Genomic DNA, 19,114 nt, shown 5'->3' with positions numbered 1-19,114 from the left:
CTTTTGCCTCTTGGTTTATTTCAAGACATCGATTTACCAATGAATGGATTGAAACTGTAATGCGAGACTGAATTGAATCAAGGCTGAATCATCTGGTTGAGTATTATATTACCAATTATAATTTGTCCCAAGACAAATGTGGGTGACAGATAGCCTAGCGGTAAGAGAGTTGGGCCAGTAACCAAAAGGTCTCTAGTTTGAATCCAAAATAGACTAGGTGGTGAAAAATCTGTCAATGTGTCATTGAGCAAGGCACTTAAGCCAGATTGCTCCAGGGTCGCCGTTGATAATGGCAGACCCTGGCCGTAACCCCACTCTCTGAGGGTGTCTCAGGGGGAGTTGGGTAATGCAAATACACATTTCCAATTCACACATGGGTATAATACATGCTTTTACATGTGTGAAATAGGACAAATACAAGTGCCTACATTATTATAAGACGGATCCTCTGTGTCCTCTGTACTGTAGTTGATTAAAGGTATTTCGGATGTGGGTGTCTCAGAGAGTGAATGATTTTGTCTGTAAAATAAGTAATGAAATGACTGTTGTAAGGACTGTTGGATATACAGTACATATACCTGTCACCACTCTTCTCTCATCTCATTACATTGATATGATCAAGTCACTTCTGCTGTCAATCGTGAAGAAGAGTTTCCTTCGATTTTGTTCACTGTGGGATGAATTGGTACTGTACATTATGACACAGTGTGGCCCTTGAATGTGGTTTGTACATAAACAGATGCCATTGGAAAGAGACAGAGGATGTTAAAGAGTAATCTGACAAGTCAGACAACTGTTTCTGAAATATGACCTATGTCTACAAATATTTACAGACAAACGTGAATGGTAAAGACTGGTAATTGACGCTATGTATAGAAGATGTTTCTGCTATCGCCAGGGTTGTATTCATTAGTGCACACCGTAGCAAAACGTGTTTCTTATTGGCCAAGATTCCGGAGTCCCTCCCTGTTTGTCCGTTTTCTTCCATTTGGTGCCTAGAAAATATGACCCAGGTCTAGATAGATGAGGTGCATGGTTGTTGTCAGCAGCAGCATCAGTCAAAGCTCAGCCGGCCACCCCTGAGACCTGGGATCCAGCTGAGTAATGATCCTGCTGTCCAGGATTGGCTCCCCCACACCGCTGCTGAATGGACACCAGGCTTCTGACTCATCTTTTCTGCTAGCCCATAGATAGAGGGCAATCTCATGATCAATATTCATCTAGCCTAGCCGTTGTTTCAATTGCGTCAGGATTGTAGCGTTCAACTGTGTGATGAGAAATGGCAAGTGACCTAAACAGACATGTAGACAAGTGACATGCATTGTCACTTGTCTACATGAGCCAACACTCACGCACACACACTCAATCTCTCTCTCGTCTGGTAGCAGACTGGTATGTACTGAAGTCAGTTTATTTACAGTACAGTATGTGGTGAATTTTCAAAACTCGTAGTACAAAACTACAAACTGGTCACACTTGTTGCGTCTTACATTTAAAACCTTTCATTGTGCATTTATTTTGTTTGTAGACATATTTCACCACACAACCATTGATCCAAAATATAACTTTACTGTGAAATATAATGAACAACCAATTCATCTAATAGCAAAAAATGTAAGATACATTTGTAAAAATTGCCCTTTGAATGTAGTATGCAACAGTACTGTAAATGACAGTACATTACTGTTTTCACATTAGGCAATACATTTGCACTTCCCATAAAATGCACTGAACATCACATTTCCAAAATGTCTACCTCATGAGTGACCATTGAAGGCATCTTTCACAATGTTATAAAATGAAAGGTACATCATGTTTAGCAGGCACTAGTTTGCATCAAGCCTATCTTGAGCATTTGGCCACAGGTTCTCATCAAAATTGAAGTAAATATCCTCATTGTTCATGTACCTGGAGAAAAAACAAGCCTGATATAGGTCTGGATTCATCCATGACCTGAAGGAGAGTGACATGGTCATGGCAATCTTCCCCCTGTATTCTATTTCACAGAATTGTAGTGATCCTGTACGTGGCTTAGTTCATTAGAGCATGGCACTAGCCAGAGTTGTTGGTTCGATTCCCACTGGGGTCACATACCAAAATGTGTGGACTGTTGTCACTTTGGATAACAGTGTCAGCTACGTAAATTGCATATATTACAGTACTGTATTGGCAAATGCAATTTTAGTAAAGTACTGTAGCTTCATTTTGGATACATGTTTACTGTATAGGGACTGCATTTCTTTCTTGTTTTGGACTTTCTAGAATATTTGCATATTTGTTTTATATTGTTATTGCATTACTGCATTTTAGGAGCTAGAAACACAAGCATTTCAATGCACCTGCTATAACATTGTCACGATGTTTGTAATAATGGTCGGACCAAGGCGCAGCGTACGTAGAGTTCCACATTATTTATTTAAGAAAGTTAAATTTAGAAAAATCTAAATAATAAAGAATAAACAAACCGTGATGACAATGCAGTGCTAACAGGCAACTAAACATAAACGATATCCCATAACCCACAGGTGGAAAAAAATGCAACTCAAGAGACAACGATTACCAGCTGCCTCTAATTCGGAATCAAATCAAATAAAATTGTATTTGTCACATACACATGGTTAGCAGATGTTAATGCGAGTGTAGGGAAATGCTTGTGCTTCTAGTTCCGACAATGCAGTAATCACCAACAAGTAATCTAACCTAACAATTTCACCACAGCTTCCTTATACACACAAGTGTAAAGGGATGAAGAATATGTACATAAAGATATATGAATGAGTGATGGTACAGAATGGCATAGGCAAGATGCAGTAGATGGTATCAAGTACAGTATATACATATGAGATGAGTAATGTAGGGTATGTAAACATTATATTAAGTGGCATTGTTTAAAGTGGCTAGTGATACATGTTTTTGCATGTATGGCGGCAGCCACTCAATGTTAGTGGTGGCTGTTTAACAGTCTGATGGTCTTGAGATAGAAGCTGTTTTTCTGTCTCTCGGTCCCTGCTTTGATGCACCTGTACTGACCTTCTGGATGATATCGGGGTGAACAGGCAGTGGCTCGGGTGGTTGTTGTCCTTGATGATCTTTATGGCCTTCCTGTCACATCGGGTGGTGTAGGGGTCCTGGAGGGCAGGTAGTTTGCCCCCGGTGATGCGTTGTGCAGACCTCACTACCCTCTGGGGAGCCTTACGGTTGTGGGCGGAGCAGTTGCCGTACCAGGCGGTGATACAGCCCGACAGGATGCTCTCGTGCATCTGTAAAAGTTTGTGAGTGCTTTTGGTGACAAGCTGAATTTTTTTAGCCTCCTGAGGTTGAAGAGGCGCTGCTGCGCCATCTTCACCACGCTTTCTGTGTGGGTGGACCAATTCAGTTTGTCCGTGATGTGTACGCCGAGGAACTTAAAACTTTCTACCCTCTCCACTACTGTCCCGTCGATGACCAGGACCAGGACCAGCGTTGAACAGACCTGAGAGCGGGAGCTTCCTGTTTTAGTTTCTGTCTATAGGCTGGAAGCAACAAAATGGAGTCGTGGTCAGCTTTTCCGAAAGGAGGGCGGGGGAGGGCCTTATATGCATCGCGGAAGTTAGAATAACAATGATCCAGGGTTTTACCAGCCCTGGTAGCACAATCGATATGCTGATAGAATTTAGGGAGTCTTGTTTTCAGATTAGCCTTGTTAAAAACCCCAGCTACAATAAATGCAGCCTCAGGATATGTGGTTTCCAGTTTACATAGAGTGAAATAAAGTTCGTTCAGGGCCATCGATGTGTCTGCTTGGGGGGGAATATATGCGGCTGTGATTATAATCGAAGAGAATTCTCTTGGTAGATAATGCCGTTGACATTTGATTGTGAGGAATTCTAAGTCAGGTGAACAGAAGGACTTGAGTTCCTGTATGTTGTTATGATCTCACCACGTCTTGTTAATCATAAGGCATAATACCCCCCCCCCCCCCCCCTCCCCGCCCCTCTTCTTACCAGAAAGATGTTTGTTTCTGTCGGCGCGATGCGTGAAGAAACCAGCTGGCTGTACCGTCTCCGATAGAGTGTCTCGAGTGAGCCATGTTTACATGAAGCAAAGAACGGTACAGTCTCTGATGCCTCTCTGGAATGCAACCCTTGCTCGGATTTCATCAACCTTGTTGTCAAGAGACTGGACATTGGCGAGTAGTATGCTCAGGAGCGGTGCGCGATGTGCCCGTCTCCGGAGCCTGACCAGAAGACCGCTTTGTCTGCCCCTTTTACGGCGTCGTTGTATTGGTTCACCGGCTGGGTTCCGATCCATTGTCCCGGGTGGTGGGCAAAACACAGGATCCGCTTCGGGAATGTTGTATTGGTCGTAATGATGGTGAGTTGACGTTGCTCTTATATCCAGTAGTTCCTCCCGACTGTATGTAATAAAACCCATGATTACCTGGGGTACCAATGTAATAAATAACACGTAAAAAAACAAAATACTGCATAGTTTCCTAGGAACGCGAAGCGAGGTGGCCATCTCTGTCGGCCCCGGAAGTATCATACACAAACACCAACATAGAAAATGAAACCTAGAACCCCACATAGAAATAATAAACTAGACTAAAACCCCTAGTCCCTCTACCATAGAAAATACAGTCTTTCTATGGTCAGGACGTGACAGTACTCCCACCAAAGGTGCGGACTCCGACCGCAAAACCTGAAACATAAAAGGGAGGGTTAGGGGGGGTGTCTAGTGTCGGTGGCGGTTCTGGTGCGGGGCAAAGTACCCGCTCATCCGCCAGCATCGGGGGCGGCTCTGGTGCGGGACGAAGTATCCGCTCATCCTGCGGATCCAGCCATGGACCCAGGCTGAACACTGTGCCTGGACTAGACCTAGATGCTGGGGAAGGCTCCTGCCTTGGAGCGGGACACCATGTCTGGACTGGACATCGGCCCAGGGGAAAGCTCCCGCCACGGAGCGGGACTGGACGCTGTGCCTGGACTTGGCACCAATGCCGAAGAAGACTCTGGCCTTGGAGCTGGACTGGACGCCGTGTTTAGACTGGGCATCGGTGCAGGGGAAGGCTCCGGCTAGGGAGCTGGAGGTTCCGGACCATGGACCGTCTCAGGAGGTTCCGGACCGTGGACCGTCTCAGGAGGTTCCTGACTGTGGACCGTCTCAGGAGGTTCCAGACTGGGAACCGTTGCCGGAAGCTCTGGACTGGGAACTGTCGCCAGTAGCTCTGGACCTGGCACCGTCGCCGGAAGCTCTGGACTGGCGAGGCGCACTGGAGGCCTGATGCGTGGGGCCAGCATAGGTGGCGAGTGTGAGGAGCAGGCGCAAGACGTACCTGACTGGGAAGGCACACTTGAGGGAGAGTGCGAGGAACAGGAACAGGACGTACCGGACTGGGAAGGCACACTTGAGGGAGTGGGTTGAGGAGCAAGCACAGGACGTACTGGGCTGTGGAGGCGCACTGGAGGTCTGGAGCGTAGAGCTGGCACAATATGTCCTGGACAAATGACAACCTTCGCACGGCAAGTGCAGGGAGCTGGCACAGGACGTACCGGGCTGCGGAGGGGCACTGGAGACACGGTGCGTAGAACCGGCACACATTGTACCGGAACATTAACACACTTTGCACGGCAAGTGCGAGGAGCTCGCACCGGACGTACTGGGCTGTGAAGACGCACTGGAGACCTGGTGCGTATAGCCGGCATCAATTGTACCGGAACTTTAACACACTTCTCAGGACCAGTATGGGGAGCTGACTCAGGTGGCACTAAACTGACAACACGTTCCTTTGGGCAAATGCCGTGCATTCTCCACCAACTCAACAACTTTCCCATTTCTCTCTCCTCCAAATTCTCCCTCTTCTCTCAGACTGGCTCTGGTTCACTCCTTGGCTCCACCGACTGCTCCCCCCCCCAAAACATTTTTTCTTTGGTTCTCTGTGGCCTTCCTCCCCGACGTCGTCGCTGTCCTCTCATGCTCCTAGGCGACTCCCGCCAAGGAAGGTGATCCTGTCCTGCCAGGATTTCCTCCCAAGTCCAGGATCCCTTCCCATCCAGGATCTCTTCCCAAGTCCAGGATACTTCCTCCTCCTGGGCACGCTGCTTGGTCCGTTGTTGATGGGATATTCTGTCACGATGTTCGTAATAATGGTCAGACCAAGGCGCAGCGTACGTAGATTTCCACATTAATTATTAAAGAAAGTGAAACTTAGAAAAAACAAAACAATAAAGAATAAACGAACCGTGACGAAAATGCAGTGCTAACAGGAAACTAAACATAAACAATATCCCATAACCCACAGGTGGAAAAAATGCAACTTAAATATGATCCCCAATTAGAGACAACGATTACCAGCTGCCTCTAATTGGGAATCATACACAAACACCAACATAGAAAATTGAACCTAGAACCCCACATAGAAATAATAAACTAGACTAAAACCCCTAGTCATGCCCTGACCTACTGTACCATAGAAAATACAGGCTTTCTATGGTCAGGACGTGACAAACATCTGCTAATCTGTGTACGTGACCAATAAACGTTGGTTTGTTACATACAGTACATCTCTGATCTTGTCAATATCGGATTTAAAAAAAAATGTACTGTGAAGTAAAATCATAACTATCAAGGCACAAGGCGAGACCCAGATGCAGACGCAGGAGGCAGATGGTTAGAGTCTTACAATGTTTAATAATACAAAGGGGTAGGCAAGAGAATGGTCATGGACAGGCAGAAAGTCAAATCCAGATCAGAGTCTGGGAGGTACATAGTGGCAGACAGGCTCGTGGTCAGAATGGTCAGGCAGGCGGGTACAGAGTCCAGAAACAGGCAAGGGTCAAAACCGGGAGGAGTAGAAAAAGGAGAATAGCAAAAGGAGTACGGGAAAAAACGCTTGTTGACTTGACTAAACATACAAGACGAACTGGCACAGAGAGACAGGAAACACGAGGATAAATACTCTGGAGAAAATAAGCAACACCTGGAGGGGGTGGAGACAATCACAAGAACAGGTGAAACAGATCAGGGTGTGACAATAACAGTCATCACCATAGTAGTACATTCTGGTGTATATCATACTTTTTATGTTTGTACTTCACAGACATACATTTTTATTATGTAGTTCTCAAAATCTGTAGTAGACAAACCAGTTTGCATGTCAAATCTACAGGTTTACCAAAGGGTTAAGTGATCATCGATTAAAAGCAGTCAGATTAAGTAATAGTAAAATGTATTTAAACAAAATAGAAGAGAATCACTTCAAAGTAATGTGAGCATTGCAGTGTGGAAGGCAATTACTTTATATGAACATGTACCGTGACTTTCAGAAAGCATTCAGACCCCTTGACTAAAATTTATTAAACAGTTTTTTTACTTCATCAATCTACACACAATATTCCATAATGACAAAGCAAAAACAGGTTTTAAGACATTTAAAAATGGAAATATCACATTAAAAACATTTTTTGACTAGGTAGGGCAGCTAATAAAAACACATTCTTATTTACAATGACGGACTAACCTCGCCAAACCCTGACGAATGCTGGGCCAATTGTGCGCCACCATATGGGACTCCCGATCACGGCCAGAAGTGATTCAGACTGGATTCAAACCAGGGACTGTAGTGACACCTCTTGCACTGAGATGCAGTGCCTTTGAACATTGCGCCACTCGGGAGCCCAGACCCTTTACTTAGTACTGATTAAAGCCTCGAGTCTTCTTGGGTATGACGCTACAAGCTTGGCACATCTGTATTTGGGGAGTTTCAACCATTCTTCTCTGCAGATGCATTCAAGCTCTGTCAGGTTGGATGGGGAGCGTTGCTGCACAGCTATTTTCAGGTCTCTCCATGGGTGTTTGATCAGGTTCAAGTCCGGGCTCTGGCTGGGCCACACAAGGACATTCAGAGACTTGTCCCAAAGCCACTCCTGTATTGTCTTGGCTGTGTGCTTAGGGTCATTGTCTTGTTGGAAGGTGAACCTTCGCCAAAGTCTGAGGTCCTGAGCGCTCTGGAGCAGATTTTTATCAAGGATATCTCAGTACTTTGTTCCGTTCATCTTTCCCTCGATCCTGACTAGTCTTCCAGTCCCTGCCGCTGAAAAACATCCCCACATCATGATGCTACAACCACCATGCTTCACCGTAGGGATGGTGCCAGGTTTCCTCCAGACATGACGCTTGGCATTCATGCCAAAGAGTTCAATCTTGGTTTCATCAGACCAGAGAATCTTGTTTCTCATGGTCTGAGAATCTTTAGATGCCTTTTGGTAAACTCCAAGTGGGCTGCCATGTGCATTTTACTGAGGAGTGGCTTCCATCTGGCCACTCTACCATAAAGGCCTAATTGGTGGAGTGCTGCAGAGATGGTTGTCCTTCTGGAAGGTTCTCCCATCTCTCCAGAGGAACTCTAGAGCTCTGTCAGAGTGACCATTGGGTTCTTGGTCACCTCCCTGACCCAGGCCCTTCTCTCCCAATTGTTCAGTTTGGTAGGAAGAGGTGATGGCTCCAAACCTCTTGGTGGTTCCAAACTTCTTCCATTTAATCTAGGGCAGGCTCCACTAGCGGAACCCCTCGACAACATTCCGCTGAAAAGCGCGCAAAATATATATATGTTTTTTTGAAATATGTAACTTTCACACATTAACAAGTCCAATACAGCAAATGAAAGATAAGCTTCTTGTTAATCTACCCATCATGTCCGATTTCAAAAAGGCTTTACAGCGAAAGCACAACATATGATTATGTTAGGTCATAGCAAGTCCCAAAAAACACAGCCATTTTTCCAGCCAAAGATAGGAGTCACAATAAGCAGAAATATAGATAAAATGAATCACTAACCTTTGATGATCTTCATCAGATGACACTCATAGGACATCATGTTACACAATACATGTATGTTTTTTTCCGATAATGTACATATTTATATCAAAAAATCTCAGTTTACATTTGCGCATTGCGTGCAGTAATGTTTTGATTCCAAAACATCCAGTGATTTTGCAGAAATACTCATAATAAACATTGATAAAAGTTATTCACAAAATTAAAGATAGACTTCTCGTTAATGCAACCGCTGTGTCAGATTTAAAAAAAACTTTACGGAAAAAGCATAATCTGAGAACGGCGCTCAGAACCCAAAACAGCCAAAGAAATATCCGCCATGTTGGAGTCAACAGAAGTTAGAAATAACACTATAAATATTCACTTACCTTTGATGATCTTCATCAGAAGGCACTCCCAGGAATCTCAGTTCAACAATAAATTACTGATTTGTTCCATAAAATTCCATAAAGTCCATCATTTATGTCCAAATTGCCACTTGTTGTTAGCGTGTTCAGCCCAGTAATCCATCTTCATGAGGTGCGAGCACTTCGTCCAGACAAAAACTTGAAAGGTTCCGTTACAGGTCGTAGAAACAAGTCAAACGATGTATGGAATCAATCTTTAGGATGTTTTTAACATAAATCATCAATAAGGTTCCAACCGGGAAAATTCATTGTCTGAAGAAAAGCACTGGAACGAGAGCTAACTCTGTCCTGAGCGAGCGTCACGAGCCTGAGACACTCTGCCAGACCCATGACTTATTCAGCTCCCATTCCCCCCTCCTTTATAGCAAAAGCCTGAAACACGTTTCTAAAGATGGTTGACATCTAGTGGAAGCCGTAGGAAGTGCAACTTGACTCCATAGACACTGTGTATTCGGTAGGCCAAGCTTTGAAAAACTACAAACCTCAGATTTCCCACTTCCTGGTTGGATTTTTCTCAGGTTTTTGCCTGCCATATGCGTTCTGTTATACTCACAGACATCATTCAAACAGTTTTAGAAACTTCAGAGTGTTTTCTATCAAATACTAAGAATAATATGCACATATTAGCATCTGGGACAGAGTAAGAGGCAGTTCACTCTGGGCACGCTATTCATCCAAAAGTGAAAATGCTGCCCCCTATCCCAAAAAGGTTTTAAGAATGATGGAGCCCACTGTGTTCTTGGGGACCTTCAATGCTGCATAACATTTTTCGTACCCTTCCCCAGATCTGTGTCTTGACATATTCCTGTCTTGGAGCTCTACGGAAAATTCCTTTGGCCTCATAGCTTGATTTTTACTCTGACATGCACTGTGAACTATGATACCTTATGTAGACAGGTGTGTGCCTTTCCAAGTCATGTCTAATCAATTCAATTTACCACAGGTGGACTCCAATCAAGTTGTAGAAACATCTCAAGGATGATCAATGGAATCAGGATGCACCTGAGCTCAATTTTGGGTCTGAATACTTATGTAAATAAGGTATTTCTGTTTTTTTTTATTTTTAATACATTTTCAAAAGTTTCAAACAACCTGTTTTCGCTTTGTCATTATTGGGTATTGTTTCTGTAGATTGTTGAGTCATTTTTTTTATTTAATCCATGTTAGAATAAGTCTTTAACGTAACAAAATGTGGAAAAAGTCAAGGGGTCTGAATACTTTCCGAAGGCACTGAATTGCAATGCTAAACATGTAGTTTTAGATGAAACACTAATTAAGTTTGGTGGAAAAAAAGACTATGATTTTGTGCGTTGTACTTAGTCAATTGAAAATGTGGTTAGAGTTTTGAAACAACTGCCGTTTTGATGATCTGTTTTGAGTTTTGTACAAAGAGTTGTGAACATGAACCACATACTTGTGAAAATGGCACCAAAGTGATAAAAATACTTTAAATGAGTGCTCTGCTACCTGCTGCTTTGCATGCTGTTCATGTTGACCTCTTGTGCATGAACTATTTTATTTCATCAGAATCAGATCAGGGAATCAGGGACTGTTCAGGTGGTTCAGAGGGTAAACTGGACTGTATAATCAGTTGGATTTACCAAAGTGCCTGATGACATTTTCAGATCAAAAGGTTTTTCTATTGATATTATCAAATCTCTTCCTCTGTCATTATCAAAGAAGAGACCCTGTTTGGTTGTGTGCTGTGTGGTTTAATTCATTCTACGTTATCTGGTTGGTTGTGTGTGTTCAGTAGGTGTGAGACTTTACATCATGGCAGTTAGTGTCTGTTGGTGGTTGGCAAGGCCTCAGTCTCCCATAGTGCAACACAGTCACTGTTACGTCTCTCTTCGGAAGGCATGGACCAAAACGCAGCGTAGTAAGTGTTCATGATTCTTTATTTATCAAAACACTCAAACAAAATAACAAAGTGAAAAACGAATAGTTCTGTAAGGCAAATAAACTATACAGAAAACAACTACCCTCCCGGGTGGCGCAGTGGTTAAGGGCGCTGTACTGCAGCGCCAGCTGTGCCATCAGAGTCCCTGGGTCCGCACCCAGGCTCTGTCGTAACCGGCCGCGACCGGGAGGTCCATGGGGCGAAGCACAATTGGCCTAGCGTCGCCCGGGTTAGGGAGGGCTTGGTCGGTAGGGGTGTCCTTGTCTCATCGCGCACCAGCGACTCCTGTGGCGGGCTGGGCGCAGTGTGCGCTAACCAAGGTGGCCAGGTGCACGGTGTTTCCTCCTGCGCATTGGTGCGGCTGGCTTCCGGGTTGGATGCACGCTGTGTTAAGAAGCAGTGCGGCTTGGTTGGGTTGTGTATCGGAGGACGCATTGACTTTCAACCTTCGTCTCTCCCGAGCCCGTACGGGAGTTGTAGCGATGAGACAAGATAGTAGCTACTACAACAATTGAATACCACGAAATTGGGGAGAAAAAGGGGTAAAAGAAAAGAAAAGAAAAAAAAGAAAACAACTACCCAGAAAACACAGGTGGGGAAAAGGCTACCTAAGTATGATTCCCAATCAGAGACAGCTGCCTCTGATTGAGAACCACACTCGGCCAAAAACAAATAAATAGAAAACATAGAAATAAAGAAACTAGAATGCCCACCCTAGTCACACCCTGGCCTAACCAAAATAGAGAATAATAGCCTCTCTATGGCCAGGGCGTGACAGGGCGTGATGCGGACTCCGGACGCAAAACCTGACTCTAAAGGGGAGGGTCCGGGTGGGCATCTCTTCACGGAGGCGACCCCCCTCTGTCCGCAGATCTCTTCGCTTTAGTGGTGCATGGAACCGAGCCGCAGATCATCGCCGGCGGAACCAGACCACCGATCATCGCCGGAGGCTTCGGACTGGGGACCGTCGCTGCAGGCTCCGGACTGGGGACCGTCGCTGCAGGCTCCGGACTGGGGACCGTCGCTGCAGGCTGCGGACTGGGGACCGTCGCTGCAGGCTCCGGACTGGGGACCGTCGCTGGAGGCTTCGGACTGGGGACAGTCGCTGCAGGATCCAGACTGGGGACCGTCACTGCAGGCTCCGGGCCATGGATCATCACTGGAGGCTCCGTGCCATGGATCATCACTGCAGGCTCCGGGCCATGGATCATCACTGGAGGCTCCGTGCCATGGATCATCACTGGAGGCTTCGTGCCATGGATCATCACTGGAGGCTTCGTGCCATGGATCATCACAGGAAGCTTCATGCCATGGATCATCACTGGAGGCTTCCTGCCATGGATCATCACTGGAGGCTTCCTGCCATGGATCATCACTGGAGGCTTCCTGCCATGGATCATCACTGGAGGCTTCGAACGTGGAGCCGGAATAGGTCTCACCGGACTGGGGAGATGCACTGGAAGCCTGGTGCGTGGAGCAGCGGATACACTGGGCAGTGGAGGCGCACTGGAGGTCTCAAGCGTAGAGCTGGCACAACCCCTCCTGGCTGGATGGTTACTATCGCCTGGCAAATGCGGGGCGCTAGCACAGGACGCACTGGGCTGTGCAGACGCACTGGAGGCAGTGCGTAGAGCCGGCGCATGATATCCTGGGCTGAAGAGACGCACTGGAGGCCAGGAGCGCTGAGCCAGCACCATCCGTCCTGGCTGGAAGCCCACTCTCGTCCGGCCAATGCAGGGAGCTGGAATATAGCGCACCGGGCTGTGACTGCGCACTGGAGACATGGTGCGCATCACAGCATAACACGGTGCCCGACCAGTCACACGCTCCCCACGGTAAGCACAGGGAGTTGGCTCAGGTCTCCACCCTGACTCCACCAATCTCCCTGTGTGTCTCCCCAAATGTTTTTGTTTGGGGCTGCCTCTCGTGCTTGCCTCATTGCCATGACTCCTGGTATCGCCGCCGTTCCTCCCTTGCTGTTTCCGCCTGTTTCTATGGCAGCGTCTTGTCCCCTGCCATAACCTCATCCCATGTCCATGAGGTCCTCCACTCACTCTTCTCCCGGGCCCTGGATCCCTGCTCCTCCTGGCCACCCTGCTTGGTCCTTTGGTGGTGGGTAGTTCTGTCACGGCTCTCGTCAGAATGAGGATCGGACCAAAGCGCAGCGTGGTAAATGTTCATGATTCTTTATTTATCAAAACACTCAAACAAAATAACAAAGTGAAAAGCTGCCTCGCTTGGGAACCACACTCGGCCAAAAACAAAGAAATAGAAAACATAGAAATAAAGAAACTAGAATGCCCACCCTAGTCACACCCTGGCCTAAGCCTCTCTGTGGCCAGGGTGTGACAGTCACTAGTAGTGTCACCTTCAACCTAGTCTCCCATATCCAGACACCATCTTTTTGTCAAATTTAAACTTACCTCCTCTCTTTGTAACTTTCCTGATTGTCTGTCCCTCTGTGTAACTGTCCTGATTGGCTGTCCCTCTGTGTAACTGTCCAAATTGGCTGTCTCTAGGGTTGGCACAATTATAGTATAATCATGGAACCGACAATTATGGACAATAATTGTGAACAAAAAACATTATTGTCATAATCATCTTAATATTCATTTTAGGAGTAGGCGGATATGCTGTAGTTGTATTCATTAGGTATGCTGTAGTGGTATTCATTAGGTATGTTGTAGTTGTAATCATTAGGTGTGTTGTAGTTGTATTCATTAGGTATAGTGTAGTGGTATTCATTAGGTATGGTCTAGTTGTAGTCATTAGGTATAGTCTAGCTGTATTCATTAGGTATAGTCTAGCTGTATTCATTAGGTATAGTCTAGCTGTATTCATTAGGTATAGTCTAGTTGTAGTCATTAGGTATAGTCTAGTTGTAGTCATTAGGTATGTTGTATTCATTAGGTATGTTGTATTCATTAGGTATGCTGTAGTTGTATTCATTCGGTATGTTGTAGTTGTAATCATTAGGTAAGTTGGATTTGTATTCATTAGGTATGTTGTAGTGGTATTCATTAGGTATGTTGTAGTTGTAATCATTAGGTATGTTGTAGTTGTAATCATTAGGTATGTTGTAGTTGTAATCATTAGGTATGTTGTAGTTGTAATCATTAGGTATGTTGTAGTTGTAATCATTAGGTATGTTGTAGTTTTAATCATTAGTGATGTTGTAGTGGTATTCATTAGGTATGTTGTAGTGGTATTCATTAGGTATGTTGTAGTGGTATTCATTAGGTATGTTGTAGTTGTAATCATTAGGTATGTTGTAGTTGTAATCATTAGGTATGTTGTAGTTGTAATCATTAGGTATGTTGTAGTTGTAATCATTAGGTATGTTGTAGTTTTAATCATTAGTGATGTTGTAGTGGTATTCATTAGGTATGTTGTAGTTGTAATCATTAGGTATGTTGTAGTTGTAATCATTAGGTGTGTTGTAGTTGTAATCATTAGGTATGTTGTAGTTGTAATCATTAGGTATGTTGTAGTTGTAATCATTAGGTATGTTGTAGTTGTAATCATTAGGTATGTTGTAGTTGTAATCATTAGTGATGTTGTAGTTGTAATCATTAGGTATGTTGTAGTTGTAATCATTAGGTATGTTGTAGTTTTAATCATTAGTGATGTTGTAGTGGTATTCATTAGGTATTCATTAGGTATGTTGTGTTTGTATTCATTAGGTATGTTGTAGTTGTTTTCATTAGGTATGTTGTAGTTGCTTTCATTAGGTATGTTGTAGTTGTAATCATTAGGTATGTTGTAGTTGTAATCATTAGGTATGTTGTAGTTTTAATCATTAGTGATGTTGTATTGGTATTCATTAGGTATTCATTAGGTATGTTGTGTTTGTATTCATTAGGTATGTTGTAGTTGTAATCATTAGGTATGTTGTAGTTGTTTTCATTAGGTATGTTGTAGTTGCTTTCATTAGGTATGTTGTAGTTGTAATCATTAGGTATGTTGTAGTTGTAATCATTAGGTATGTTGTAGTTTTAATCATTAGTGATGTTGTATTGGTATTCATTAGGTATTCATTAGGTATGTTGTGTTTGTATTCATTAGGTATGTTGTAGTTGTAATCATTAGGTATGTTGTAGTTGTAATCATTAGGTATGTTGTAGTTGTAATCATTAGGTATGTTGTAGTTGTAATCATTATGTATGTTGTAGTTGTAATCATTAGGTATGTTGTAGTTTTAATCATTAGTGATGTTGTAGTGGTATTCATTAGGTATTCATTAGGTATGTTGTGTTTGTATTCATTAGGTATGTTGTAGTTGTTTTCATTAGGTATGTTGTAGTTGCTTTCATTAGGTATGTTGTAGTTGTAATCATTAGGTATGTTGTAGTTGTAATCATTAGGTATGTTGTAGTTGTAATCATTAGGTATGTTGTAGTTTTAATCATTAGTGATGTTGTAGTGGTATTCATTAGGTATTCATTAGGTATGTTGTAGTTGTTTTCATTAGGTATGTTGTAGTTGCTTTCATTAGGTATGTTGTAGTTGTTTTCATTAGGTATGTTGTAGTTGTTTTCATTAGGTATGTTGTAGTTGTATTCATTAGTGATGTTGTAGCTCATTTCCAAATATGCATTATGATGCGTTACCAGCTTAAAACATTTTTAAACAAAAATGACAATTATTATAATAACCGAGGCTATTTGCGTGGTAAATAATTGTTTCCCAAACGTCCATAATCATCACAGCCCTAGCTGTTTCTTTGTGTTGTTATCTTGATTGGCTGTCTGTCTGCAGGGACTTCCTGCCCCGAGGCTCTGGGATCGTCACCCGCAGGCCCCTTGTCCTGCAGCTCATCAGTGCCAATGCAGGTAACACACGCGCTCGCACACACACTCATGCACGCACGCACGCATGCTTGCACGCACGCACACACACACACACACACACACACACACACACACACACACACACACACACACACACACACACACACACACACACACACACACACACAGACACACACACACATACCTATCTGCATCTTTCTTCACAGAATGGGCAGAGTTCTTACACTGCAAAGGGAAGAAATTCACTGACTTCGATGAGGTTCGCCAGGAGATTGAGGCGGAGACTGACCGCATTACTGGGGCCAATAAGGGCATATCTCCCGTCCCCATCAACCTGCGCGTCTACTCCCCACATGGTACACATACCTAAACCCTCATCCACCCTCTTTCTCTCTCTTACTCTCTCTCCCTCTCCCTCCCCCTCTTTTATCTCTCTCTCTCCCTCTCATATATATATATCTCTGTGCTCTCCTTCCCTACTGTGTGTTCATTAATATTCACTATAAGATGTGTCCTCCTCTCTCCTTTCCCCCCTGCCTGCAGTGCTGAACCTGACCCTGATTGACCTGCCAGGCATCACCAAGGTGCCCGTGGGGGACCAGCCAGTGGACATTGAGCAGCAGATCAGAGACATGATCATGCAGTTCATCTGCAGGGAAAGCTGTCTCATCCTGGCTGTCACTCCGGCCAACTCTGACCTGGCCAACTCAGACGCCCTCAAACTGGCCAAAGACGTTGACCCCCAGGGTAAGATTGATCATATTGCTATATCACATTTTGGGGTTAGCTGATATTTTAAACACCTATCCAGACGTTGAGAGATCTCGCAGGCATCTGCAATGAAGTCAGCCATGAACGTGGTCTTTGTGTTGTGACTGACTTCTGCCTTTGCCCCTTACCCTTTAACCTCTAACACCAGGCCAGCGGACCATAGGAGTGATCACCAAGCTGGATCTGATGGATGAGGGAACAGACGCCAGGGAAGTCCTGGAGAACAAGCTGCTGCCCCTAAGGAGAGGTGGGACATCTCTTTCTCTCTGTCTCTTACTCGCTGTTTCTCTGTCTTCCTACCAATCTCTCTCTTTCTTTGTCCCTCTTTCTCCATCTCTATGTCCACCGATCTACTTCAGTCATCTTTGGTATCAGCTTTTCTGTTCTATCCTTAGCACTCGCCTTACATTTTGGTCCCATTTTATTGTATCACAGTCATGTCTTTTCCATCATCCCGTCTGTCTGTGTGTGTTGCCAGGTTATATTAGAGTGGTTTCACACTGCTCATCTGTGTGTTGCCAGGTTATTTTAGAGTGGTTTCACACTGCCCATCTGTGTGTGTTGCCAGGATGGATTAGAGTGGTTTCACACTGCCCATCTGTGTGTTGCCAGGTTATATTAGAGTGGTTTCACACTGCCCATCTGTGTGTGTTGCCAGGTTATATTAGAGTGGTTTCACACTGCCCATCTGTGTGTTGCCAGGTTATATTGGAGTGGTTTCACACTGCCCATCTGTGTGTGTTGCCAGGTTATATTAGAGTGGTTTCACACTGCCCATCTGTGTGTGTTGCCAGGTTATATTAGAGTGGTTTCACACTGCCCATCTGTGTGTTGCCAGGTTATATTAGAGTGGTTTCACACTGCCCATCTGTGTGTTGCCAGGTTATATTGGAGTGGTTTCACACTGCCCATCTGTGTGTGTTGCCAGGTTATATTAGAGTGGTTTCACACTGCCCATCTGTGTGTTGCCAGGTTATATTGGAGTGGTTTCACACTGCCCATCTGTGTGTTGCCAGGTTATATTGGAGTGGTTTCACACTGCCCATCTGTGTGTGTTGCCAGGTTATATTGGAGTGGTTTCACACTGCCCATCTGTGTGTGTTGCCAGGTTATATTGGAGTGGTTTCACACTGCCCATCTGTGTGTTGCCAGGTTATATTGGAGTGGTTTCACACTGCCCATCTGTGTGTGTTGCCAGGTTATATTGGAGTGGTTTCACACTGCCCATCTGTGTGTGTTGCCAGGTTATATTGGAGTGGTTTCACACTGCCCATCTGTGTGTGTTGCCAGGTTATAGTGGAGTGGTTTCACACTGCCCATCTGTGTGTGTTGCCAGGTTATATTGGAGTGGTTTCACACTGCCCATCTGTGTGTGTTGCCAGGTTATATTGGAGTGGTTTCACACTGCCATCTGTGTGTGTTGCCAGGTTATATTGGAGTGGTTTCACACTGCCCATCTGTGTGTGTTGCCAGGTTATATTGGAGTGGTTTCACACTGCCCATCTGTGTGTGTTGCCAGGTTATATTGGAGTGGTTTCACACTGCCATCTGTGTGTGTTGCCAGGTTATATTGGAGTGGTTTCACACTGCCATCTGTGTGTGTTACCAGGTTATATTGGAGTGGTTTCATACTGCTCATCTGTGTGTGTTGCCAGGTTATATTGGAGTGGTTTCACACTGCCCATCTGTGTGTGTTGCCAGGTTATAGTGGAGTGGTTTCACACTGCTCATCTGTGTGTGTTGCCAGGTTATATTGGAGTGGTTTCACACTGCCCATCTGTGTGTGTTGCCAGGTTATATTGGAGTGGTTTCACACTGCCCATCTGTGTGTGTTGCCAGGTTATATTGGAGTGGTTTCACACTGCCCATCTGTGTGTGTTGCCAGGTTATATTGGAGTGGTTTCTCACTGCCCATCTCTGTGTGTTGCCAGGTTATATTGGAGTGGTGAACCGCAGTCAGAAGGACATTGATGGAAAGAAGGACATCAAGATGGCTATGGCTGCTGAGAGGAAGTTCTTCCTCACTCACCCGGCCTACAGACACATGGCCGAAAAGATGGGCACCCCGTGCCTACAGAAAGTCCTCAACCAGGTAGGCTAACCAACAGACTGCAGACTGACCAGGTTATGAACCGTAACTGACTCTCTCCTACAGGTTATTACATCCTTGCTAATCATCCTAAAGCCCAGCATAATAGGCTTGCTTAGCGACATTATATTTAGGGTACTTTTTGTGTTGTGTTGTCATAGCAATTGACCAACCACATCCGCGACACGCTGCCGGCGTTCCGTAGCAAGCTGCAGACCCAGCTTCTGTCTCTGGATAAGGAGGCCGAGGAGTACCGGGGATACCGCCCTGATGACCCGGGACGTAAGACCAAGCAACTGCTGCAGTGAGTTCCACACTCACA

At 44.7% G+C, this 19,114-nt stretch overlaps 1 protein-coding gene and 1 pseudogene across 1 annotated transcript in view; one reads left to right on the top strand and one right to left on the bottom strand.

Moving 5' to 3' along the window:
* Nucleotides 1-19,114, top strand: part of LOC110530525 (dynamin-3) — a 53,177-nt gene that overhangs the window by 1,866 nt on the left and 32,197 nt on the right. Inside the window, exons 3-8 of the mRNA XM_036986181.2 lie at nucleotides 15,880-15,953; nucleotides 16,139-16,288; nucleotides 16,476-16,679; nucleotides 16,852-16,950; nucleotides 18,635-18,795; nucleotides 18,954-19,096. Coding sequence (XP_036842076.1) covers nucleotides 15,880-15,953; nucleotides 16,139-16,288; nucleotides 16,476-16,679; nucleotides 16,852-16,950; nucleotides 18,635-18,795; nucleotides 18,954-19,096 — 831 coding nt within the window. The remainder of the gene's footprint in view (nucleotides 1-15,879; nucleotides 15,954-16,138; nucleotides 16,289-16,475; nucleotides 16,680-16,851; nucleotides 16,951-18,634; nucleotides 18,796-18,953; nucleotides 19,097-19,114) is intronic.
* Nucleotides 1,055-4,549, bottom strand: LOC149982114 (uncharacterized; annotated as a pseudogene).

Source organism: Oncorhynchus mykiss, chromosome 8, assembly GCF_057628025.1.
Source record: "Oncorhynchus mykiss isolate SJ-2025 chromosome 8, ASM5762802v1, whole genome shotgun sequence".
NCBI lineage: Eukaryota > Metazoa > Chordata > Actinopteri > Salmoniformes > Salmonidae > Oncorhynchus > Oncorhynchus mykiss.
Note: the sequence above shows the minus strand (reverse complement) of the source record. Positions and strands in the feature narration are given on the sequence as shown.